The sequence below is a fragment of the Rhipicephalus microplus genome, chromosome X (genome assembly GCF_043290135.1).
Source record: "Rhipicephalus microplus isolate Deutch F79 chromosome X, USDA_Rmic, whole genome shotgun sequence".
Lineage (NCBI taxonomy): Eukaryota > Metazoa > Arthropoda > Arachnida > Ixodida > Ixodidae > Rhipicephalus > Rhipicephalus microplus.
In genome coordinates this window covers 432,938,079-432,965,937 of record NC_134710.1, presented here as the reverse complement: position 1 = coordinate 432,965,937, position 27,859 = coordinate 432,938,079, and the positions used below count along the sequence as shown (strand labels likewise).

The 27,859-nt window shown below is 46.1% G+C and overlaps 1 protein-coding gene across 1 annotated transcript in view; it reads left to right on the top strand.

Annotated features, from left to right (window-relative positions):
* LOC119161822 (uncharacterized) overlaps positions 1–15,302 on the top strand; it is a 29,420-nt gene extending 14,118 nt beyond the window's left edge. The window contains exons 3-6 of the mRNA XM_037414334.2: positions 5,164–5,374; positions 10,050–10,416; positions 12,544–12,823; positions 15,199–15,302. Of these exons, the coding sequence (XP_037270231.2) occupies positions 5,164–5,374; positions 10,050–10,416; positions 12,544–12,819 (854 nt within the window). The 3' untranslated portion in view covers positions 12,820–12,823; positions 15,199–15,302. The remainder of the gene's footprint in view (positions 1–5,163; positions 5,375–10,049; positions 10,417–12,543; positions 12,824–15,198) is intronic.
* Positions 15,303–27,859: the final 12,557 nt, after the last annotated feature.

Sequence of the window (27,859 nt, the reverse complement as noted above, 5' to 3'; positions counted from 1 at the left end):
ATATATATATATATATATATATATATATATATATATATATATATATATCATTCTTTTTAAACCCTCCTTACCCCCATCCCTTGTGAGCTACTGTTGAGGTGTCGCACCAGATGCAGACAGTCACGGGGCTCACTTTTCTCTTCTTTTTCCTTTTATTATCACACAAGAATCCTGCGACGGAAGTCCCGAACTAGATATTTCTTCGTAATACCTGAGTCCTTCAATACATTTACTGGCCGTGAAGCTTCGCCGTAACTCCATGGGAGAGCCTCGTACGCTGCGAGCGGTGGCCGCGGGGCGGCGCTGCATCACCACGCGGAAAAGCGATGGAGAGAAACGGTGGAAGAGCGTTGGGCTAGGAAGGTTTTCAGCTACTTGTACATGAAGAATGTCTATACAAAATGGAGGAAGCGAACCAGGAAATTGACTGGTAAATACTAGAAAACAGCAGGTGACCAAACCCAAAAGAACTATCTGTTAAGAAGAAAGTGAGGGAAACGGAGAATGACACTTGGAGAATTGGCATGATTAAGAAGTCCGCACTAGAGATCAATCAAACTTTTAAGCAGGAAATTGCCAAGGAAAGGATCTATGGTAATACTCGGGGTAGTTCTCTACTGTTTGAGGCGAGGACGGGAGTATTGCAAACCAGGTCATATCGGGCCAAATACGAAGGGGTAGACACAGTATGCAGTGCGTGTGGAGAGGAAGAAAAAATTGCCGAACACTTGATAATGTTCTGTAAAGGGCGTCACCCTATAGTTCAGGATGATGGCGCAGAGTTTTTCAAAGCACTGGGGTTTAGGGACAAGCAGGGCAAAATAGACTTTAAGCGGGTAGACTTAACTAGAAGGAGGTTATCTGATTGGTGGCTAAAGTCAAGGCACGAGTGAAAATTAAACCCTTCACTGCAAAGTACGAATCCTCAAACTCTCTTTTAAAAAAATCTAGTTTTTGGTTCATTAAGTATTACGGCTTGATGGCGCTAGCCACCGCCCGATCTAAAGGGTACAGCCATATCCATCCATGCATCCATCCATCCATCCATCCATCCATCCATCCATCCATCCATCCATCCATCCATCCATCGGGCAGACTGGAGAGAAGCTGGCTGCTGGTGCCGCTGTGGGGTCAATGCATAACATTCCGGTGTGCCATCGCGTAGTTTTTCCCCGCATGATTATTATTCTGCTATAGTGTCCTGTTCCTAAACAACGGAAAGATACCGTATACCTGCTGGATACCTGGTTGTTGATCCGGTTACAAAAGAAATAACGATAAAGTCTCCGAGTTTTCGCTACCTAAAGTGCTCGGCGGAAAAAGAGTAAGTGCGCAATGCCTTGACAACTGGTGGTTTCACATTTGTTTCCCCGAATGTGCGCGTGTGGGAAAAGCACTTCGATGAGAGTGACATCGTTCGCATGGACCAGTTGCTAATCTGAGGTGTTGTTGTGAAGTCACCGCGTGACGTTTCGAAACTTTAGCCGACGCTGTACCGAGAATTTTCCACGGCCTCACGGCATATCGCTATAGTGCAAAAAGATGCAGAGCTCGCCGGCTTACGAGCGTCGACAGAAGCCTTCAGCGAGCTGAGTGCTGTTGCGGCTACATTAGACTGTGCATGAGCCCTCTTGACATAGCTGCATTGAATAATGACGCATTTATTGAAGGTGAGCATGCCTCTTTCTTGTTCCATGTCAGTAGGTAATACGGAAGCCCGATGAGTGAATTGCTCACCGTTTTGTTTATACAGGCACTGAGATGAACACAAGAGGTGGTATGCCGAACAGGCGGAGCTACATGCAGCTCCTCACAGCTTGAAAAAATCAAAGCACACATCTGTGCATGCAACAGAGACTTCAGCGCTACCAATAAAAGAATTGCTAGGGTGACGGCGCAAAAGAGGTTGCACCATAATGCTGTACAGTACTTGCGCAAGCTGTAAAAGCGTGAAACGGTAATTTTCAACATCAATGCGTCATGAGCACAAGAAAATAACTTTTTATGTCTCAAATTGACCAACTGCGTTCGGCACGGGACGTGGTCGGTCAATTATCACGTTTGAAGAGGCATGTAAGGCTTTAGTTTTTGTAGTAAAAGCACTAAAGAAGGATAGGGAAAACACAGCATCAGTAAGCTACACAGCACAGTGAAGGACCAAGAAGTGCATTGCATGGCTAACTGAGCTTAGACTGCGCTATAGTATACGGCACCGTATACTGATAAATGGCAAAACAAAACACCCAAACTAAGCAAACCTCATATAAAGTATTGCTTGATCCTCATCACTTGCTAAACTGAAAGCACTGTTTCATTGAAAGTGACGGTTAGTTTAACGGGTGCAAGGCAATTTTGAGATACTATCTTCGTATATAAAAACACCGAGTATGTATATCGTCTGGAAGGTTCAATATGCGCTGTCAAAAGTTGCAACCACTGCACTTCCGTGACGCGTTAAAAACCACCTGAGTTGTTGAAGAACTCTGAATTGTACACAGATGTTCACTAGATGCTTATAAAAAAAGTAAGCATGCTTTTATAGCAGTAACATATCTTACAGTGGAATCAGTATTCCGTCGAATTGCTTGCTTCAAACCCTCCTTCGACGCCTTATTTCACTGTATTGCACCTTTCCTGAATTTACTTGAAGCTAACATCACTCTGACGATTTATTCAACTTACACGGCTACATTGAATGACGTTCCACAGCTCCGGCACGTGCCATACAATTGCAGCGCCACGGCCGCTCCAATGCCCCGCTGTGGACGAGAGCGCCCTAGTGGTTCTTCTTGTCTGTATATTAAAATTTCGCCGAAGCTTCATGACCAGTAAATGTATTGAAGGACTGAAGGACTCTGGTAGTACACTTAAAGCAGCGACTTTCTTTCATGAGCATACAACTCTTGTCTTCGAAGCTGACGTCACTGGGGCATCGATCAGTGTCATGATCTTTGGCAGCACAAAAAACCATGGTTCTGTTAATGCTTCTGCCTTATTTTGAAGACCCCTTGCCGCAGGAACTGTTGTGACACTTGAGTTCGAATTTAGTTTTGGGTGTGCTTCGTTGAGCCTTGTTACCCTGGTCTGAGCGCACGTTTCTCTACATTGAACTTCTCCCTGAAAAAATTTCAGCAGGTGCTCTAAATGCTGTTCAGCTGAATCCGCACCACTAAGTGTGGCTACCAATGAGGTATTGGACTCGATGCTTTTGCTCTTGTAATACTCTACTGCCATATCCTGAGGTATCACTTTGAGGAGTTCGCATAACATTGCAGCGTAAGATGAAGCGCTCACTCCAAGGTTGGCGAGTCCTCTTCGGTTAAGTTGAATGTCGTCGAATAACTTCCGTAAGGCATCAACGTTGTACAATGAAATCACCGGCCCAAGCATGCGTAGGTTTTCAAAAAGATTTCTGCTCGAGCAACTTGCGGTTGCCATAGCGCTGCTTTAATATTCCAAGTGCGTCGTTGTAACTCGATTCCGTCACTTGGATTCCAGCTGGATGGGTGGATAGATTGATATGGCTGCACCCTTTAGATAGGGCGGTAGCTAACGCCACCAAGCAGTAATACCTAGTGAACCAAAAACAAGATTTATTTTTTTCCTTTAAATTGAGGTTGAGGACTGATACTTTTCAGTGAAGGGTTTCATTTTCACTCGTGCCTTGACTTTAGCCACCAATCAGGTAACCTCCTTCTAGTTAATTCTAATTCTAGTTAATTCTGATAAGGCTACGGCCTTATCAACAGCTCCCTCTAGCAGAGAAACCAGGTAACTGAAGCTGTCTGTGTGAGACAGTCTCGGGTTCTCGTGGACAGAATGAAGAAACATATCCCAGAACGGTTGCCATTGGATGATTGTTCCATCGAAACGCACCAGTTCTAGCTAGCGCAACCTGGCGCCAAATTCATGCTGTGAACGTGTCGTATTCGTTAAAGTTGAAGCAGGTCGATTCCCGTCGGCTACGGTCAGTGGATTTGTTGTCGGAAGCGAAGAGGAAAAGTCTTTACCATGTCAGTATTATTGCTCGAGCAAGGTCAACGCGCTGACTGCAGTTTCGTCGTATTCTATGATGCAATCATCATCTTCTATGACTTGCTTGTCGGTCATGACTGCTTCCCAATCGGCGTTGAGCACGTTCAACTCCAGATTCGTCGCCTTTAACGCACCCTGCAATACACGAAGCGTGGAAAGTTCGAACTGCCCGGACTGAAGGACCTCGCTTACCCCGTTCATGACCTTCGTGGGTTGTACTCGGCGAGCGGCCCACTTGTTTTCGGTCCGTTCCATGACGGCTCGATGGAGAGGCTTCTCCCAAAAGAAGCCACAAGTAGAAAAAGCGCTGGCAGATTTTCCTGGTTGTTCGACACCAAAAAGATGTAGGAAACACACTAAAGGGACACTAAAGTCATGTGACAGTTTATGTCAGCGTGAAATCTCAATGTATTACGACGTCTAAAACGACAATATTATACAGCAGTACCTTACTTACCGGGAAAATAGGGTGAATACATTAAAACGCATATGCTACGATATGACTTTTGTAAAATGACCCCGGTTACGTCAAAGGTACCACCTACAATTATTCACTAGTAATCGAACTACCTTCACTAAATACAGAACCTTCCGTGTATCAAGAGTCGTAATAAAATGCTGCTTGTTCGTTTCTGTTTGATTCATGGAAAAAAGGGCCGCCAGGCGTTGCTAGGAGAAATGGTGTGAGCGGTTCATAACTTCAATTTTCACCTGGTAAACCTGAGCAGGTTGTGTCATCCTGTGAGATCAAGGTCAACCAAAACACGTCTGCCATCTCGGGGATAATGGCACGAAATCACTCAATAGCCAGTGTTGCTGCTGTGGCTCTCGCTGCTTTCGTTCTAGTGCTACTAGTGTCAGCGGCCGCGCAGTATTGCCGGGCAATGTTGTGCAAGGCAACATTGACGAGACACGTTCTGCTTGAGGCGGGTAATTTGAAGTGTGCTAACCCGATGAGGACCACTAAAACGAGGTTTTATTTCAAAATAAGCACTTTCATGGCACAAAAGTAACACTACGAGGTTTCTGAATCGGTATTTCAACAATCAACGTGGACTTATGAGTTGAGTTGCTTTTAGTGTCCCTTTAAGCTATGGTTAAAATGCAGGCATGTCTCTGCTTGCCCAGTGGTGAACTCCGTACGCCAGCTGCTCCCTGCGGATGCGGTCATCGTGTACTTCAAGCTTGAGCTCGTCCGAACGGCCAATGACACCGATGACAGCTCGCACGAGGGGGTCTTTGGCGAGTTCCTGTTCCACGCCGAGCCAGCCGCGCGACCTGTGGCAAGCGACGACGACCAACAGCAGCCATCGCCGCCACCGGAGAGTCTTGTCTCAGGGTCAGTATCATGGTTACGGCTCAAGCTCTGTTTTCGGAGCTTGTTTTTCTTGAAAATTGGAGGGCGTTTTCGGAGTTTGATATTCATCGTTTATGAGAGTTTAGTACCCCTATAGTACTCCTAAGTGCCAAGTTCTGCGAAATCTGCAGTTCAACTTCGCATTATTCTCAGTACTCTGATATCTTAGATGGAAGTATACCTGAACACAAAAACATCAACACACGAAGCCTATCTTAGTAGGCTCAAGGGTTTCAATGTACAAATACATGTCACTTACACCTTATACGAGGTTCGTATGTTCGATGTTGTCGGGAGCACCCTTCAAGGAACTGTAATTCAAATATCGTCTCGCGCTTCCAGCGATCCTGCGTGCGTTGACGTCCCTCGCTCCGCGCGCGACAATCCCTTTGTGAAATGCGCGATGGTCCACAAGTCTAGTTACTTTCCACGAGTGGGAACGCTTATATCGGCCCAACCGTCCGATGTATCACCCATCAGTCACCAATTAAGATGGACTATCAAAAACGCGTAAAGTTAGCGTCGCATTTCTCCAAGGCACTCAGCATTACATTCCAAGAAAAAAAATGAAGTGATGTGTTGTTTTGTGTGAGCTTCAGTATATACAGTTTATTATTGCGTAACTAATCATCCTACTACTCTGCCACTAGTCAAGTTCAGTAGTCACATAAAATAATCATTTATTTGGCCCAAAATGCATGCAGAGTTTCTCTTTTGGTTGTATTCATTGCGACCGCAGAAAAAAAAATACTTTCACATTGGTCCTAAAACGCGGCACGTCCAACGGTCGTCGAACATGGTAGTGTCTCCAACAGAGTAATCACATGCAGCAATATGAAGCAAAATGAAATATATGACTGATATTTATCCACTCGGGAAGCGTGGAGAAAGGTGCACACCGAGTTTCAGGCTATTTGAAGAAACACTCAGCGTGTGATGCACCTTCGAAGTTCGCGCACACAAATGTGTACGCAGTAACTGAAGGAGATACACACCCTGTTAATGATAAATGAGACAGGGTCGTATTGGACGATAAAATCGGAGTTTATCGAATAAATTCGAATTGTCAAATATTTTATGAGTGAGTGTTTATCGGATTCCTCCAAGTTTATCCGATAACATGGAACCCTATACAACTGAGGCATATACAAGCTGCTGCTTGCGGTCGAGTGGCCGATACGGGTTACTGAAAAGGATGAAGCGCTATCACCCTACAGACCTCCATCGTATACCATATGCAAGGTCTTGTGGAATGCGTAGATAACCATGCATTTCATCTGTCTGCTTTGATTACCGGAATAGTTATTGCAGTGAATGGTAAGGTTTTAGATTAACTATTAAAGCCATGACTTTAAAGGATTCCTAAACAATTAACTTCAGAAAAATCAACAGGGATATTATGCATGGCACTTCCCGTCTTTTCGGCAGAATTCGTCGTGTCAGCTCTATGTCTACGTGACTTCATGTATAAATGAACTCTCGATCAGTTCATGTACGAGGGATATCATTTGTGAATCATCTTCTCCTTTGCAATTTTTATGCAGTCGTGCGACTGTTCTACCTTGTCTCTCATGACTATCGAGCACGATCAACTCATTTTTCACTTCGGTTTTTGCACTGTCACCTGCGCAAGCCGAAGTACCAGTGTTTAGTCTAAAAGCACGAAATCCTGATACGTTCCCGCTTAGTGTTGGCATGGTCCGCGTGTTTTATGCTGATATGAGTGGCGGTTATGAGACAGCGCCGGTAAAAAATGTATTAAAGTGAAAAAAAAACTTTTATGTAAAGTGAAAGTGATTTAAGGGCCATTCAAAAGGGTCCTGCAACACTTTTCCAAGTCATCGAATGGCCTCATTAGCTTTTTTTCACTTGGGAATAAAGAAGAAGGCGAGAAAACAGAGATGCAGTTAAGAAAATCTTCTTTCGCATTCTCCATATACTCGGGATTTGAAGAAATCGACACCTGATGTCATATCTTGGCGCCAGCAAGGACACTTTTTCATATCTGGACGGGAAATAACAAAAGAAAATTATATCTTTTGAAACGAGCTAGCTGTCAAAAACGACTGTGTGATTTATAAAAATAGAGTTATACCAGAACGCTTTTTTTTAAATTTTAGTATCGCACTGCGTGGCTTCCCAAAACAATTCAACACCACTCATTGGAAATACTTGAGACCCTAAAGTGAAATGTTGAACACTCTGTGAAGTAACGTGTTTAGTGCTACACTGTAAATTAAAAATATGCTTTAAGTCTCTGCTGTGTTGAAGCAGGAGTCGTTTTTAAAGCTTTTTGTCGTGCTTTTTTCGCCTATTTCTTAGTCAATAACAGCATGTCATCACTGCCACCTACGAGAGGTGGTGCTACGAGTAAATGTATCCAAAACCTGGTCATGCCAGCACGAAGTAAAACAATAATTGCGAAGAAAAGGGTGCTTTTCAAAAGTAAAAGAATAGGCCTCCAATGAAAATGTCTTAGTTGCAAGTATGGCGAAAATATTGCCGATGAATACGAGTTCTGGCCTTAAGTGATCAAGATATTTTCAATGATTCTCAAAGGCCAATAGCACGGCTTTTGTTCAAAATACTTAGTATGCAAAAAACTATTAAATTCAATAAATAACGCGATTTGGCTTAAGCTGACGCTCCCTACGTATGTTGTTTTGCTTGTACACCATTTTCAAATTTGAATTTTTGCTGATCAATCTTGGTATAGCAGGGGCGTATCCAGGGGGTGGCACATAAGACATGTGCCCCTCCCCCGGAATTTTTTTCGCCAGGGCATGGAGAGAGAAAATGGCCATTTTAAAACGCTCCCACACCCGACATCAAGGTGTTGCCCCCCTCCCCCCCAAAAAAATTTTGCTACGCGCCTAGTATAAGACGCTCTTGAAATATACGAATAAACATACCCGTCAGCCACGTTTAGTCTTTCTTGTTTAAGGTTCAAAACAGGCCTTACGTTTCGGCACCCATTCGGTCTTTTTTTCGGCAACTGAGGTCTGAAGCTCGCGCTTTTCGCCCCGCCACGGTGGTCTAGTGGCTAAGGTACTCGGCTGCTGATCCGTAGGTCGCGGGATCGAATCCCGGCTGCGGCGGCTGTATTTCAAATGAAGGTGGTAATGTTGAAGTCCCATGTGCTCAGATTTGGGTGCACGTTAAAGAACCCCAGGTGGTCCAAATTTCCCGAGCCCTCCACTACGGCGTATCTCATAATCATGTGATGGTTTCGGGACGTTAAACCCCACATATCAATCAATCAAAGCTCGCGTTTTTTATATGTGGTTGTCTCCCTCTCCACCACCGTTCTTCTCGTTGTTCTTGTTACTGCGTTGCTGTGTGGCTGGAGAGTCTGCTCAATTGTATAGTTTTCACCAGCCAGACAGATCTCTGTCAAATATGTTCGCCTCTAGTCTCTTCGAGAGTTCGCCTCTAGTCTGTTCACCGACCTCCTATATAAAGGTCACAAGGACGCGAGTTTTCAAAGTCACTGTGCAGTTTGCTGTTCTGTAATCTGTTTTATAAGTAACCTCCTCGAACGTGGACACAGATAGTGAAGAGGTTAAGATGAGTTTGTTTTCTCATGAATCGTCTGCCGCAACAATTTGTAGAATCCGTCAAGTGGGAACGTAGTAAATGGATTTGCAGCACGCTTTAACACCTTCAGCCCTCCTTGGGGGCCATAAAGAGCACGCTGAAAGCTATAGAGAGGAGAGAGGGCAAGGGGGCAAGAAGCAACGCCCGTTCATCAGCGCACGTCATTACCGTATACCATTTTAACTTTTATTTTTTCGAGCACGCCGAATACCTGCCTCCATTGTGATTGCGAGTGCGTGCGAAGGCAAGTGGCGGCGTCCTGCGGTGACCGCAGGTAACTCTGTGGCTCAAGATGCTTAAATCAGCCAACGGAAATTAACTTTGGTTTTATGGCGCCATCATTTCGGTTTACCACACTTTTTGTCGAGAGAAGAGCCAGCGATTTCTAGTTGATTTGAAGAATTTGTTGGGAATTCTAAGCCGCGTATAGCGATGTTTGAATCACGTGTTCTCAGGAGCCTAAATTAGCAGCATTTTCTGAAGGTGAAATCAAGTTCCTTAGTCGAAAGCTGTGGATCCGGGCTGGCGTTTCTCGGTTCACCATTCTTTAAAATACAGCAGGCGTCTATACTTCTGAAGACTTTTCATTCGAGAGTTGATATCTCTAAACTATATTACTCTGATATAATAGACGCATGCATAGAAAAAGACGGCACCTCCTATCAGACTGCGTAGAAGATGAAAAAACTATCCTAGGAGATTTATCAGAGGGAGAGAATCTCTTTGCTTATCCAGCAAATTATGGAAGTACAATGTAGATCCTTGCTTGCAAGGTCAATTGAAAGTAGATCCTTGCTTGCCAAATGAACAAGGCGCATTGGTAAAGGTAAAAAAAAAAGACCAATGAAGCAGCAAAGGACACCTCTTTCTGCAACCCGGCTTCAGGAAGCCCGGCTCAACGTCATGGCGAATATACAGTTTCTGTCAGTTTGCAATTGTCAAAAGATAGCTGCTTGATGACGAGGAGAAAGCAGCTGTCATGTAAGTCGCCCCAAATACAAGCGTCAGTCAATGAGCTTGTCCAACATATATACTCGATCGATTCATCGTCTGGGCGCAGCCAAGAGTTGGGCCACCCTTCCGAAAGTGAGCCGATGCCACCACGACGCGCGCCACGCGGTCCGGTTGCCACTACTGCTGATGCCGGTGCGCCTGTCACAGCAGAACAACCCGCGGCGACAAATGCACCCGCTGTGGCTGACGCCCCTGACGCGGCACCCGCCGCTGCGGTGCCGCCGGCTGCGTTGCCTCCTGTTCTTTGGCCGCGTCCCCGTCACCCACCGACGGGCAGAGGTTGCGGCGCCGTCTTCCATAACGTGCTGCCCGGCGTGCTGGTGTTCGAAGCCCTGCACGTGACCGAAGGTACTCTGGAGGCGGACGTCGCCAACTCCTGCTTTACGGAGGAATACAGCGGCAGGGTCATCAAGGTGAAGTGGTTGCACATCTGTATGCTTTTTGCAGACAACCTTAATTGCTGCTATAAGTAATTAAACGTCACGGCTGTTCACTTTTCGCATTATTTTGTGTCATCTCTAGTGTGGCCTCTTTTCTACAGTGCTGCACTGGACGACTTCATAATCATTTTGATGCCCGTCGGTGCGTCACAGAATTTTAAATCTATCTATAGTATATACGTAATACTGCAGTTTTTCAGACAAGGGTAGCGCCCCCGGTCTGCAAAGTTTTGGGTAGAGCCAAGCCCGAATTTCATGCACAGTTTCTTACGCATTCAGGGGCAACTTGCGCTAGTGAAACAATAATTGAGCATAATATTAGGTGTGTTTGCACATTTAACAATAAAAAATATAGCTACGAATTTCTCTCCGCTAGTCGGACGCGTCACCGAACCGCCATGACGTGCTTGCTGGTTCACTCGCCAGAATGTCGGCGAAAACAAGAACAACCGCAACAGCTAGCTCCACGCTCTACGAATAAAGACATCAGTCCAGGCTACTGTTGCGTTGTGAATGGTGACGTACGTAAAGGACTTCAGTTTCACCGATTGCCGTAGCTGTCGCGAAGCAGAACTGTGAGAGCGCTGGATACCGGCCATTGCGAACGTGTTGCTTGAGCGAATATCTCGCGTTATGCACAGGCCGTCGCATGAGAAATTGAGATAATGTAGATTTCCTGTGACTGCTTTGAGCAGCATTGATGAAAAACCGTGGTAACATTGAATAAGAAGCTCAACAGAGCTGCTGACCATGGTTTGTGTGATGCAACAGTATACTGGTGTCGCGCGCGATCAACATCGCACACGCCACGACTACAGTCCGCTACCACCGATAATCTGAGGGGGTGGCTGCTAGAAAGCATCACGCAGTCAGGATTTGAAGGTTCTGAGTTCCGCTTTTAATTAGCAAATGTGAACGCACACGTTATACAAGTAAATCGCAAAGTGTTGGTCGTGACAACAATCAGGTTGTTGTTTTTTTCCGTTGGTCTCTACGATTGTCGCAGCTATCTCGAACGCGTAGGTATTTATTGCGTTATGTTGCACACCGAGAAAGTGGGCACACGTGTATTCCAATTTGCAGTATATACGAACGGAAGACTATCGTCAGCAGCACATTTCAGGATACGTATTAAAACAGTTCAACGCACAGGAAGCGAGAGATAGATGGAGAATGCAACTTGAAAGGCGAAAATTGCCGGGGTCTTTCGTGCCGGATAAAGAGGCTTCGTACAATTGATCGTAAGATACATTGCTTGTGTATGCACTTCATTGCTTCTTGTGTGTGCACAGATTCACGCATTTAGGCGTTACAGAACGCACGTCAAAGTGGTTGTCTCTAACTTGATGTAATGCGATGGTGGCTTGCACTTAGACTGCGAGTCGCAGCATGTCGCAATAAGTGAAACATCTTTTGCATTGTACCCTCCGTTCGCTTCGATGATCTCCGTGCTTTGTTGAAGTGAAGTTATATTGACGGAAGCTTGCCAGGTCCCTAATTTAAATGAAACCACGTCTCAACACCAACGAAAGAGAAAGGCCTATGCACGTTCGCTTGACGACAGCTCCCTTTGCACTACCCAGCTATGGCCAGCGTGGTGATGAAGCCGCTGGTGGCAGCGTTTTTCGCATTGCCGCCTGGGCAGAGTCTGACATCTATATGCGAGGAGCTCATCAACAAGTGCATAAAGACGCAAGAAAGTGTGTCCAGGTATGGAGCACGCTTGGCGGACGACTAGTGTGCCCCGTACCTCTACTTAGTCGGACCTGCCCATTATTATTTATTGTACATGGTAATAGATGCACATCTTTCTTCCCGGTAATTGCAGCCAAAAACCCTCAATGTTTCAAAGAAGTGTTTACGTCCCGCCTTTAACATAAAAATCTAAAGACTAATGGTAGGCTTTCGTGAGAAGCACGTCATGACTACATTTTCACGTTTGTACTCCTTGCGAAGCTTATTTTCTTTTGGTCTTGATTAACGGAAGGGGGGATAGGGGACTGCAGTGAGTCTTCCCCTGACCTTTCAGTGAAAAGCTCTGCGCACGCCCACGCTTCAGTGGCATGCCTGCTCAAAACCGTCGGCGGACTGGCGCTGCAGGTGATGTCGGTGGCCATCTTCAACGCGATGCAGAGCAACCGACTGGACCCTTTCATGCGCATCTTAGGTGACAGCTTTGGTCCGACGACCGACACCATTGCAGTGGCGTTCCCCCGGAACCAGGACGAGGCGCGACTCGAGCTCGATGCCTTCGAGCGCCGCTTTCCACGGGTGCCGGCACTGGCCAATCAGGCCACGGAATTCAACGTGGATGGGCAGTTCGCGCCCATTGGCCGCCTCAAACTCATTCTGCTGCTTATCAAGCTGCAAGAGTGATGAGGTACGTGCAGCCTTCACGCCATAATTTGGAGCCATTCTGCTCTGTGCACGCGAAATCGAACGAGAAAAGCGTCAACGTTTGCAGCCCAATTTAAGAAGTCCGTACTGGCCCCGCCTAGAAGACTAAAGTATGGCAGCCGATCACCTTGGGTTCTAAAGTAGTAGAAGCAGTATTAGAGCCGCTCGTGCATTGAGCAATACTCTATGAAGGCTGTCCGATTTAATGGGCATGCACTCGGCAGTGTGTGCCCATTGCATGCTCATCTGCCTTTGAGAAGAAAATGCCGTGCACTTGTAAAGCTGTATTCGGGCTTATTTCGGCCAGTTGGCTCATGTCGGCAGAAAACAAAATGCAATAAAAGACCAATTCGACCTTCCTGCTTGAAGATGCGAAGACGAAGGCATCCCCCCCTCAACTCTTTCTTTTTAAATGTGTTTCTGTGATGATATAATTGAAAAAATTAGCTGCTTCTGTTGCCGACTTCTTTTTTCTTAACGTTGCCTGTTTCAGAACATATTATTAACGCATTCATTTCGAGGCAATAATTTACATGCCCCTTCACGCATATCACGTCACCTAAGTTGTCAGTATTCAGTGCATTTCCGCCCATTCGGGCATACGCAGTGACACAAGTTGCGGTAGACTGCCAAGAGAGCAGCCAACAGCTCGCACTCACAAGATGCAATATACTCTTTTTAGTGCACCTGCGAACACTGCCAAGAAAGTCATTTTATTAGGCTTTTTTCTTTCGTACAAATAAATCTCGGGTGTAAGGATGAAAGGTAGCTGTGCTCGTCCTGACGAAGCCCATGTTTTCTAATGCACAGCCATGGAGAATGCAGCCACCATATCATTACACACCATCAACACATGCTAGGACATAGTCTTTTCCCTCGTTTACTTGTAGTATTCTCCCCACTTTGTCATGCCTAATAATGAGCGGAATGTGTCGATTGCGATATGTATATAGGGGGATGGTGTGGCTAAACAGCGCTGATAACCACACAACTTCGAACTTTATGTCACACAATAACATTCAAAGTGCTAACGGTCGAAACGCATTGCCAGGTCTACTAGAGCATCTTATTCAGAAAACAAAATATGCACATTCGCGAACAAAAGTTTGGATATCGCACAAGCAGTCTGAAATCAAGAAGTACAAAACTATACGCTGCAATGAGCTATTATTGCACAGCTCACGTGCACCTTTTAGATCAATGCAACAAGCCTGCGTTATGTTTTTCCTTCCTTTTCTTAGCCAATGTACCACGGGAGCAATGGCTATTCATACGCGTAATACGGTCACGTTTTCACCTGTAACTGCATAATACGAATTCAGTTACTATAGTATTGAGCGTGAACTGACGAGTCATATGAGGTGTATGTTGATTGTGGTTTGCGTGGCGTCGAGCGTTGGTGCTTCATAATACAGTTGACGGTGAATTTAACAACGCACCCGCATTTTTTTGTTGTTTCATTTCGTTTATTACACCTGAAAAGCCCGAAGGCATTACATAGGTGGGATTGGGGAGGGCATAAACGTGTTTCACAACAGCACAATCTAGGCAATAGGTAACTAATCAAACAAAAGAAAGAGTACGAACAAATGTAGCTTGGCATGATTGTCTGTTAGGTCTCATTAATATTGTGTGCAACAAAGAAAACGAGCCCTTAACTTCTTTCCTTCATTCACTGTAAGGGTCTCGTTCTGGCAGACTTGGTGCCTTCAGGTATAGAGTATACGAAGAATTATATGTCAGTTGTTAAGTTCACTTGCTACATGATGCCAAACAGGCAGGTAAAGATTATCCCACACTCGCCGTTATGGCTGCATGCCGGCGTCGCTGACTGACGCTCTTTCGTCTAATGCACATATACCTGATAAAGTGGACGGGAGCACAGCCGCTGTGGAAGCTCAGTTAGTTAGTATGGAGAGCTCTGGACCAGTTATTCGAGAGTCACATGTTTAGTCCCCTGCCCACGGCAAGTCATGTTTTCGCCCACTTTTGTTTCTTGACATTTACATTATATAACTACTTCTAATAACATTCCCGATACTTTCTTTGGCATGATTGTCTGTTAGATCAATTTAATTTTGTCAAACAAAAAAAAACAAGCGCTTCAATGTACACCTCTTTCCTTCAGATAAAAGGACACGTTAACCATGCGGTATGGTAGGCGCATATTGTCTGAGCAAATGAGCGTTGGTTCTTTGCGAAATTTCGGTTAGTTCTTCGCAAATGGGCCAGTTAGTTCTTCGCCGTTCCTTATGTTAACAATTAGGAAACAATGCAATCAGAAAAATAAAATGCTTCGGCTTTCTTTTATTACGTGCTGCGTTTCCTCTGATTTTTTTTTTTTCAATTTTTTTTTAGGCTCGAGAACAGAACTTGGAACTGGGAGGCGGCGCTCACCGTCTAACGAGGGCCCGATGGTGCACGTAAAGTGGAAGAAAAAATATAGAACAAGAGAAAAAGTGCAGCGTGTCATACTTTCTTCTTTGCTAAGCTTTACGCGTATGTGCGTGTGTGTGTGTGAGAGAGAGAGAGAGAGAAGGAGGCAGAGAGACCGACTTATAAGTGCATACGGGATGGGTTGTTAAAGAACAGTCCGAATATCCTCGGAAATATTTCCTGGCTACCTTTATGAAAACTTTTTTACTATGGTGGCAAACATCTTAAGCTGAGTAGTTACGTTAATTACTGTATTATTAAATTAGAATTCGTACCAAGAGCTTATTGCCGCTATCAGTGCTCCAAAAAAATGGTCACTGGTAATTTTTGCAGAGTGGTCGAATTTGAAAGTTTATGTTTGGTGCTCACAGGCATAAAGTTAGTATACCGTGTACACGTGAATGTTCTTTTATTCCACAGTTGCCCCACTTCAATTAAAAATCTGCCGCTTTTAAAAACTGCAACGTGCAGGCTTCTTCGGCTACCTGTATGTTGACTTCACATGTCTAACAAACGATGGCTAACCTCCCTGTCCTTCCACTTAAACTTTCCTCCTCCTCTTAACAAGCGATATGGGGGTAGATATACTCTATAATGAGGCGGAGGGCTAGGAAGCAGTGGAACTGGTGACCATACTCCTCCGTTCTTTCCTCCTCACCCTCGCAGCACTGTTCTTCCATCTCACTTCCCACTACAACCCCACGGCGATTCTATGCTTTGCACTCTCCCATCCTGATTTCCCTCCTCCATCTTACACTGCTCTTTCCCACCTTCTCGTTATACTTCTAAAGCACGTTGGTGGGCTCCTTGGGTCGCATCCATGAAGAGTGCGTAGCACAGCATACGAGGAACGTAAAGGAAGCCGGGAAGGACACAGCGCTACTTTCATCTAATAATCGCACTAACCGATGGATATACACCGAGGGAGCGGAAATGACAGGAGGCTCATTTCAAGTCAAGTATACCCGGTCAATATTCCACAATCTCCGATCATGTCGAAAAAAAAATGGGCAGGTATATGTGAATGTGAAAAGTAGTTGGTCGGGCGTTATATTCGCAAACAAAAAACTGTTCCTACAGGGCGCTTCAAACTGTGGGCACCCAAGGTAAAATGTGTCATGCTAAATAATTTATAAATTACTCGTTTGATAAATTGTACGAAACATTTTTTCTAATCTCAAAGCTCTCCTGCCAGATGAATGTGATAATTATTTCATTTTTCTTTTAACTTTCTTTGTTTTTCACCTTTATTTTACTCGCAATTTTTTTTTACTTGTTATCATGATTCGGGAGTGACTCATGGGAGCGACTTCGGGAGCGTGAATACTTCGGGAGTGTCTGACGCAAATATATTGTCATAATATATTGACAAAGTTGCGAAAAATAAAATTTTGACTGATACAACAGCTTACATTTCGCAATGTAGTGGTGGAAGTAAAAAAAAATCACAGCATATTTATGGAGTGACTGATAAGTCGGGCGAAGCGTCCGTCAGCCCGTCCATACTTCCGTCCGTCCGTTCGTTTTTGCATCCGTCCGTCCGCACAACCATCTGTGCGTCCATCCATGCGTCCGTCCCTCTGCCCATACGTCGATCCGTCCGTTAGTCCATGCGTCGGTCCATCTGTCCGTCTGTCTTCCAGTATGTCTGTCCATCCGTCCATGCATCCATCTAGTGAACACTGCAAGTACTTTATCTTCCATCTCGCATCCCCTGTGGCACATACCCGCTTTTGAGCGGATATGTGCCACCTGTGGCTACGTACGACAACGGAGGATGAACAGACCCACGCCTCAAGTAGCTTCACTTCCAAAATTTGGCTTATATAATGATGCAAAGTAGCAAGGTATGCAGAAAGTTTCAGAAGATTAGCTTTTGTTTTTAGGGAGAAAAAAAATCCACCTGAACAACCACAAGGTAGTGTGAAGCTTGCGTTTGCCTCATCTTCGCTGCATAGTACGTCAGCACAAGTTTCCAGCGGGCGCTTTTGAGCAGTGAATGATGCATGTCATGCAAGTGCTTGTCACTTGTTTTAGCAATAACGCTGTATATAACGTCAAAAAATAAACACTGTTTATTTTACGGAACGGTGTCTTCCCCCTTGGGTTATCAAAGGCCAGGATTTATTCAACGGCTTCTTAGTACCAGGGTGCCATTATAATGCAGTCTATGACCTGCGATACGTTATTGGGGTGTTTTCTTTGGTTTCTGATAGTTATTACACAAGTTAATAATAATAATAACGACATAGTTGCAGTAAAGGTTACGGGATCAAATGCCGGCTTCGGCGGCTAAATTTTCGATCGAGCCGAAAAGGCTGTAGCCCCGTGTGCTCAGGCTTTGGTGAACGTAAAGGAACCCCCTGGTGGTCAAAATTTCTGGATCCCTCTAATACCACGTCTCTCATAATAATATGATTGTTTCATAACGTTAAATCCCACCTAATAATATTAGTTTACTTAAGGTATTTTTATGATGTTTCCTGCATAGGCCGATGCGTGATCGCATACCACTGGTTTGGCGGATGATATGACATATCCTAGATGTACACGTTAGAGATGATTGGATATCATGCCCATAAATGCCACTTCAGTCCCCATTTCCAGAGGCAATTTTTAACATTTTCATTCTCTCCTTCTGAATGATCCGAGGGAGCCGAAAATTTTTTAATTAAAAGCCCGTTCATACAGACAGTATGCTTTTAAATTTTTCACCATCTTAAGACTATTAAAATTGGATAAAAAGTTTAAATCACAGCTGCGAGTGGCGACGGAAGTGTCGTTTATGGGTATGATATCAAATCATATATAACGTGTACACTCAGGATACATCATTTCATCTGTACAGCAGTGGTATATACGCGATCACGCATCCGCGTAAAGAAAGCTTAGGTAATCTATAATCTATTATATCAATACTATTATTAACACAATGTGTATTATTCATCAGAAGCCAAAGACAACGTCGCAATACCGTACTGCAGGCCATAACCTGCATTGTAATTCTGCCCCTTAGGACTAAGAAGCGGTTGAATATAGCCCGCATTTTGAAAGGAAAGATACCGTGCTATAGAATAAGCAGTGTTGGCTCTTTTTGACGTTCTATACAGTGTTATTACTGAAGCGAGTGACAAGCAGTTGCGTGACATGCATTATTCGCTGCCCAATACCACCGGCTAGAACCTCGCGCTGACATGTCATGCAGTGAAGGCGATGTAAAGGCAAGCTTCACTCTACCCTGCAGTTGTTCACAAAGAACTTTTTTTGCTCCCTTGAAACAAAAAAGTAATCTTCTGAAACTGTCTATATCTTGTAGTCCCAAATCATACTTTTCAACATTATATAAGCTAAATTTTTACTTGCAACGCTACATTGCGCAATGTAAGCCACCATATGAGTCAAAAGTTTACTTTTCCCAAATTGGTCACAATTTTATGACAATCTGTTTGCGGCATTCGTTGCCGAAGTGTTTAACTATTATTATAAACAAGTAAAACAAAAGTGGTAAATTTTTTACTGGCCAAAAATTGCTTCTTTTTATTAAAAACACTAAACATAAAACAAAATGCAATATTTGTCGCGAAAAAAAAAGTTAAAACAAAAACGAAATAACAATTATAGTCATGTAAGACTAGCGTCTTGAAATTAGGGAGAAAATTGTTTGATAGTAATTGCTCAAACCAATAATATTTTATAAATTATTTAGCACAGCGCAGTTTCACTTGGGTGCCCAAAGTTTGAAGCGTCCTCTAGGCAACACAATTTTTTTGTGAAATTCAATGCCGCAATAACTACTCGCCAAATTCACATATACCTACGCAATTCATTTCTCCATAATCGAAGACAGCCGAAAGTTGACCGGCTACACTTGATACGAAAAGCCCCAGGACTAAAAGAATCTACAGTGGTTCAAATTGTTGAACCGAGCACGTGTACAACATACTATCACCTCATAGCAAAAAAAGACATTGTTATCGCGACACAGCAAGATATTCATTTTTTTTTTTTTTTTTGAGAAAGCGATACAGAAGGCTGACTAAGGATTTCATAGGCCTCCACTTTTTCTCTAGTAACCTTACCACGTGGCTTTAACAGGATGGAAATGTTTTATAGCAAGAGTTTCCAGCCACCATCTCGGCAATGAATCTCCTAATGTCACGAGGTTGCATTAGTGACATTATAATGGTGCTCTTTCAGTCTCTGATAAATACATCTGCCGGAATTATAGGAAAGCAGAATGGCATGCATAGACAACGTTACGCGCAAAGGTTACAAAAATTGTTCAATGATTGATTTGGCATGCGGTTATTCTTGCTTTGTGAATTAACCTTTTCAGAGAAATTCTTGAGACGCGCTGAAACGGAGAAGACCTCGTCCACCCCTGCCTTTCCCACAATTCTTTTGATATTGTCAAAAATGCCATGTATGTATGGTACGGCGGCAACTTTTTCGCTGTAACACCACCACTGTTACCCTTTGTTTAGCATTTTAGCTTTCGGCTCAAGCACACTGTGACGGAGCTGAGCATTCCTAATGGGTGCCCAGAGTCTGTCAAGCGCTTCTTCTGATCCAGAAAACTAGTTGCTAACTTGTTAGAACAGGACTTCATAATTGCTGAAACAAGAATGAACTATTGCGCGTTCTACGAGCTTTAAATGAGCAGAGGAGTACGGGCTTATAGCTTGGCTCATAGGAAACTTTCTGTGGTGAAAAGTAAAATCCTATATCTAAGTAAAATTCAAGTCTGTTATACTATACTATTGCCGCGCGTATGTGTCAGTGGTGGCGAGAACGAAGCAGCGCAAGTGTCCTTGACCGAGTGCAAAAGATGAAGAAGTCGTTGCAGTCTTTTTTCCTACTATCGATAAAGCGTATTTGTTTGAGAAGCTTTGTGTGCTTGTCGATCCCGCGTCGTCACACTGGTGGAGGTGCTGGGTAGTCTTCATGCTTGGCACCCCTTCACGGACCCGACATACGAGCCCGGAATCCCTACCACCCGTCGACACACCAGTCCACCGTTTCAGTCGCCGTCTGCGAGGCCTGGCTCTCGAGCTCAATCCCCTGCCAAAAACTGCCAGCAATCGCTTGCCGCCTTCAGCCACCATGGCTACTGCAGCTCCATCGCACATGAAACTTCAGAATCCCATGATTCCTGACTGCTTTCATGGTGAGACCTATGAAGACGCACAAGACTGGCTGGACCAGTTCGAACGCTGCGCGAAGTACAACCAGTGGGCCACCCCAGAAGACAAGCTCGCGAATGTGTACTTCTACTAAGGTTGCACGGCGGGCTTGTTGGTAATCCATTTTGTTCGAGGTATAGCGCATCCAGGACGGGACAGAGAAGACACCCTCGTGCTAACACCCTCGTGCTATCACCCTCGTGCTAACAAACCTATACTGCCATATAACTCGGCACACTCCAAGCTCGTCAAGCGAGGGATTGTTAAGATGTGCCTTACTAACACCTTGAAGAAGTCCTGCCAGCATTGTTTGCCTTTAAGCATGAGAGAGCAAACAAAACGTTTAGCTGACTCGGGGTACCCACAACATGTCCTGACATCTGTCGCGGAAAGCCTTCTGAGGCAAATCCGCTCCGACGGAGCCGCGGAAACGCGTGCTGCGTCTGCAAGGAAAGGATTAGCTGTAATCCCATATATTCATGGTGTTTCACATAACCTGAAAAAATTAGCAGAACATTGCAACGTGCGAGTAGTTTTCTCGGCACCTATCAAGCTAAACAGTCTTTGCCGAATGACGAAACCGGAGCGCCCGGAGAAAGGTCTGTGCGAAAAGAACCACCGTATTAGGTTTGTTGCGTGCATCACAGGAGTCATCTACCGAATCCCTTTAACGTGTGATGCATGCTATATAGGCCAAACTGGTAGATGCATCAATGATAGGCTGAATGAACACAAGAACAACGTGGCCAAGGCACAGCCTGAGGGTTTTCTTGCAATTCACTGCAAAGAATGCGGGTGCCAACCCCTCTTTAATCGCACCAGCATAATCGGAAAAAGCACCAACCAAACGACAAGGCTCATCATAGAAGCAAAATTCAAGTTTGGGGACGCGTGTATAAGCAAGCCATCGATATCATTATCATTGAAAGAATTGCATTATTTGAATGTCGTATGAGTTGCAGTAGATCAGTTTTCTGGTTCTAGCACGTGGGTGTGGCGCGCCATGTTTGAGTATAAGTATTACTGTTTCTAGGATTAAACCGCATTGTTGAAAGTTAGCGCCGTGTATGTGTTTTCTTCTCTGTCCTGTCCTGGATGTGCTATACCTCGAACAAAAAAGTGTACTTCTACCTTAAAGATAACGCCTAGACGTGGTGCATGAACAGGGACAGAAGTATGGCTACGTGGGACGACTTCCGCAACCAGCTGATTGACACATTTACTAGTCTCGACAGAAAGTAGAATGCGCAACGTCTCTTGGAAGCTCGAATTCGAAAACCAAATGAGAGCGTTGCTATGTTCGCCGAGGACATGACCCGTCTTTTCAGCAGGGCAGATTCCGAGATGCCGGAAGACAGGAAGCTGCGGTATCTAATGCGAGGCGTGAAGGAGCTACTATTTGCTGGGCTAGTGAGAAATCCACCATCCACAGTAGCTGAGTTCACGAAATAAGCCACAGCCATTAAAAGGGCCCTACAGAACAGTACCACCAGCAGAACCCGGTCAAATTTCGAGCGAGTAGTCCCGTTACGACTATGGCGAGCCTCTGCGACGACAGGCCTCTGCGGGAAGTCATCCGGGAGATTTTGAAAGAGGAGGTTGGGCAGTTTGGTTTAATTCCAGCAACCGAACCGACGCCGGCACTGTCCTTTGTCGCTAATGTTGTCCGGGATGAGGTCCGTCAGGCTCTCTCTTCACCCGGCTATGATGATGTGCGACGACATTTGACTTATGCTGATGCAGTCCGACGCCCCGTGGTCGCGCCTTCGGCACAGCGGACCCCAATGACTGGACCACTACCAACCCTGCAAACACAGCCGCTCTCAGCGCCGACGTCTTTCCCAACCGGACCGATCTCACCGACGAGACGAATGTCGTTTACCCAAAATGTGAAGCCCACAACGTGGTTCAATAGTGGGTCCCCGCTTACCTACCAGAGTCGAAAAACCGATTTGTGGCGTACCGCTGACCATCGACCGGTATGCTTTCATTGTGGCGAAGCTGGGCACGTTTACAGAGTTTGCCGTTATCGCGACGCCCAGTACTCGATGTTTCGTCGCTACCATGATTACCCTACGTACGACGATCGACGCCCGTACAACGACACTCCTGTGAACACAGCGCCGCAGAATCCAATAAGACCCGGGTCACGTTCTCCATCTCCTGCATGGGGCACTTCACCTAATCGTCGCTGTTTTGCCGACGTCTCTAGGGGCAGGTCCCCTAGCCCGCGACGTGGAAACTAGACGCAGCGACCTCGGGGGGTGGGGTTGCCTATAATCGAACTTCCGAACAGCCCCCGTTGCAGACATATGACAGCTCGAAGCTACCGATACCGAAGACGACAACAGCAACGACTAATCCGACGAATGGAACAACTGCCGACGTAACCGACGTTATCAGCACTGACCTCGTCGTTCACATTGACGGACACCAAGTGACGGCTCTTCTAGACACCGGCTCTCACTTTTCTATAATAAGCCTGCAGCTAGCCGACACACTAAGGGAGGTGAAGATGCCGTGGCACGGACCCAATATAAAAACTGCAGGAGGTCAGTTGATGACACTGGTTGGAAAGTGCACGGCCCGACTCTTCATCGCTGGTTCCACCTTTGTCGCCACCCTCGTCATTCTTCACGAGTGCTGTAAACAGCTCATATAGGGAATGGATTTCTTGCGCGAATACAGGGCTGTGATTGACATTCGTGACAGAAGCGTAACGTTCGCTACAAGCTCGGCGGCTGCTACAGATGAGGAACACCAGCCACCTCGCTTACGTATTGCCGATGACGATGTCATACTGTCGGCACAAAGTTGTTCCCTCGTATCCGTGCACTGTGACATCTTACAAAACGGTACTGGCATCGCTGAACACATCAAGGAGCTCGCATTCACTAGCAGAATTTCTGTTGTCAGGGCTATCATCACTGTTATTGGCGGATGCGCTGAACTCTTATTGACGAATTTCAGTACAGAGCACCAACACATGGTCAAAGGCACGGGTATGGCTTATTTCGACGAACTCTCTCAAACAGAAGATTGTCATTTAGTGGAGGAAGCAGCAGCGCCTACTATCACTACACCGACACCTGTCGGCGTTGGTCCAACGCCATCTCCCACTGAGCGAGACCGCCTTCTTACGCTGATCAACAAGTTCCACGGCTGCTTCTCATCCACACCAAGAGTTTGTCAAACGGCACTGACGAAACACAGCATCATCACGGATTCCGACGCCAGACCCATCCGGCAAAATCCTTATCGAGTCACCCCAAAGGTGCGTGAGGCAATTCAAAAACAGATGAAAACGATGCTAGAGGATGGTGTTATTCGGCCATCTAACAGTCCTTGGGCATCACCTGTAGTACTCGTCAAAAAGAAAGATGGCAGCTTGCGTTTCTGCGTCGACTACCAGAAGCTCAATCAGATCACAAAGAAGTACGTCTACCCTTTGCCGCGTATTGATGATTCCGTGGATAGACTAAGAAATGCACACTACTTTTCGTCCACGGACCTGAAAAGCGGCTACTGGCAAATTGAAGTGGATGAGAGAGATCGTGAGAAGACCCCCTTTGTTACGCCCAATGAACTTCATGAATTTCAGGTACTTCCTTTCGGCTTGTGTTCGGCGCCAGCAACATTCCAGCGTCTCATGGACACGGTTCTGTCAGGACTTAAGTGGCAAACCTGCTTGGTGTACCTCGACGACGTGATTGTCTTTTCGGCGACTTTCGAGGAACACTTACGAAGGCTCGAAGCAGTTTTTGAAGAATACGCTTGGCCATTGTCACTCTAAACAACTGAAAAGTGCCACTTCGGCTTCCACGGCTTCAATTCCTCGATCATGTCGTGAGCAGCTAAGGGATTCAACCCGACCCGGATAAAATTGCCGCCGTGGCTAACTTCCCAACGCCATCAGACAAAATATCAGTGCGACGTTTTTTGGGACTCTGTGCCTATTACCGGCGGTTTATTGCTAATTTTTCGCGCATCGCATGGCCATTGACACAGCTTACTCGGGAAGATACCCCCTTCAGATGGGGCGAAGACCAACAGCAGGCGTTTCACGAGCTTCGTCAGCGCATGCAAACACCCCCTGTACTGACCCACTGCGATGAAGACGCGCCAACAATACTTCATACAGACGCTAGTAATGTGGGTCTTGGAGCAGTGCTCGTCAACAATACTTCATACAGACGCTAGTAATGTGGGTCTTGGAGCAGTGCTCGTACAGTCGAAGGACAACAACGAAAGAGTGATCGCCTATGCCAGCAGGACGCTGCCCTGAGTGGAAGCTAACTACGCTACGACGGAGAAAGAATGTCTTGCAATGGTATGGACAGTCCTGAAGTTTCGTCCTTATTTGTACGGCCGCCCATTCACCGTTATAAGCGATCACCACTCTCTCTGTTAGTTAGTCAACTTGAAAGATCCGTCTGGCCGTCTTGCACGATGGAGTTTTCGGCTCCGAGAATTTGACTTCACTTTTGCCTACAAGTTGGGAAAACGACACGCCAATGCCGACTGTATTTCTCGGTCTCCTGTTGAGACGGCATCCCCAGACAACGACGATGACGACACGGTCTTTCTGGAATTGTGGACACTGCCTCCTTTTCCCAACAGCAGCGTGACGATGCTGAACTGCTACCACTCATAAATTACCTGCAAGGGTGATCGAACAGCGTGCCGAAGTTATTTGAGAGAGGGCTGCCGTCGTACTGCTTGCGAAATGACGTTCTTTATAAGAGGAACTTTTCACCCGCCAGCAGCAGCTACTTGCTCGTCGTTCCTTCTTCGCTTCGCCGTGAGGTACTGCAAGCCTGCCACGACAAACCTACCACTGGTCACTTGAGTTACGCAAGAACATTGGCGAGGATAACGCAGAACTATTACTGGCCAAGACTTGCCGAAGTTGTCACAACTTACATGCAGGCATGGCTAGATTGCCAGCGTCGCAAGCCACCATCCATCAAACCAGCTGGCCTGCTGCAGCCTGTCCGAGTGCCGGCGACACCGTTCGCACAAATCGGCATGGCTTTTCTCGGCCCCTTTCCAAAGTCTGCCACTGTAAACAGGTAAATAATCGACGCCACGGATTACCTAACCCGATACGCGGAGACAGGCGCTCTGCCACGGGCAACGGCAGCAGAAGCGGCGCAATTTTTCATCGAAGCCATCGTCTTAAGACTCGGTGCTCCCGCAATAGTCATCACCGACAGAGGTACTGCGTTCATGGCCGAGCTTTTGGATACCATTTTCTGACTAAGTGGTACAGCTTACAGAAAGACAACGGCGTATCATCCCCAGACCAATGGTCTCACCGAACGCCTCAACAAGACCCTGGCTGACATGATAAGCATGTACCTAGATGTGGAGCACAAGAACTGAAACGTCATTTTGCCCTACGTCACGTCGCGTACAACACGGCCCGTCAGGAGACCACTCAAAAGACACCCTTCAGCCTCCTTTACGGACGCGAGGTTACGAGAACGTTAGACGCAATGCTCCCTCATGAAAATGATGGCAATGAGACGGACGCCGAAGAGTTCACCCAGCTAGCAGAAGAAGCCAGACAACTTTCCAGGTTGCGAATCACCAAACAACAAGATGACGATGCCAAACAATACAACCTCCGGCACAGACCCGTCATATACAACGTGGACGACAAAGTATGGGTCTGGACACCTATTCGTCAGCGTGGGCTCTCCGAAAAGCTGTTGCGAAGATACTTCAGACCCTACAAGGTTCTGCGACGCATCAGTGACGTCAACTACGAGGTTGTTCCGGACGGCGTGCAGTGTTCGAAGCGCCGCAGACATTCACCAGAAATTGTCCACGCGCTTCGGATGAAACCTTATTTTCAGTGACTAACTGTGCAGTTTTTGTTTCGCCTTGCTTCTCGAACGTTTAACATTGGGGGGATGTTTTTTAAGGGGGAATAATGCCGCGCGTATATGCCAGTGGTGGCGAGAACGAAGCAGCGCGAGTGTCCTTGACCGAGTGCAAAAGACGAAGAAGTCGTTGCAGTCTTTTTTCCTGCGATCAATAAAGCGCATTTGTTTGAGGAGCTTTGTGTGCTCGTCGATCCTGCGTCGTCACACTATACTATACAAGACCACGCTACAATTGCTTAATATCTCCTCATTTTTCCTTTCATATCTTTCTCTATTTATCTCTCTCACTCGCCTAAACCAAGGCAATCGTAGAGTTCCCATAAATGCTTGCCACTGTTAGCGTGCCTGGATAGTGGAGTAATAAGGACGCTTGCCTTCTGCCCGTACTCGGGTTCGAATGCCACCTCAGCAAGAAATATTGGTTGCCTTCACTTTTTATCTCCTCCTCTCTATTACAGTGCACGACACTCATACGTGGCACATCGTTCATTCTACATCAGCATGGACATCGGCGAGACCGCGTTCACGCGCAGCGCGTGCGTCACGAGACGGGGCGTGCCATGGTCCCTGCTGGTGATGATGGCGTTGGTGTCCGATGCCACAGCTTCTTCCCTGCTTAAATGTTCAAACGATCGGGAGCAGGGCACTCTCGCGTTCAGCACAGCAAAGGGTTGAGTGGTTGGAGTCGGCGAATTGTGTGTCTCAACCAGTGTCCTCCGCCATGGGGCGCCAACAGTTCTTAATTATCGCTGACCCTAGAACAGTCTTTACAGCCCAATGATGCATGACGTCATTAGACTTAGTGAAACAACTCATCGCAAAACGACCGCCTACCATGCACAAACCAATGGTCTGACGGAGAGATTAAACAAGACGCTCGCTGGCATGCTTTCCGTGTACGTCGACTACGATCACAAAAACTGGAATGAAATTTTGCCTTACGTAACGTTCACTCACAACACTGCGGTTCAAGAGACAACAGGCTTCACTCCTTTACGGTTGCTTAACGGCCGAGAAGCAATTACGATGCTGGATGCCATGCTCTTGCCTGACATGACCGATATTCCTACTGATGCGAGCGACTTCATCATCCGGCTCGCCGACGCAGCCCGCCAGCTTGCACTCGAACGGATCCGAAATCAACAACGCATCGACTCGCAGAGGTACAACTCCCGTCATCGTCATGTCATTAACCGACCCGGTGATCTGGTGTGGCTGTGGATCCCCGTTCGCCAAAGGGACCACTCGGAAAAGTTACTTCACCGCTACTTCGGTCTTTATAGAGTACTACGGCGCCTCACAGATGTCAACTACGAAATCCTGTTTGAAGAAACAGCTCAGCGATCTCGACGTTCCCAGCAGGCGGACATTGTTCACGTGCCACGGATGAAGCCACACTACCCCCAAGCCACCCGACACTGCTTCATTGTGCGTCTTTGTGCGTGTACGCGATTACTTTAACTTCTAATCGGCATTGAGCATCAGGGAGGTACTTTTTTTTTGAAGGGG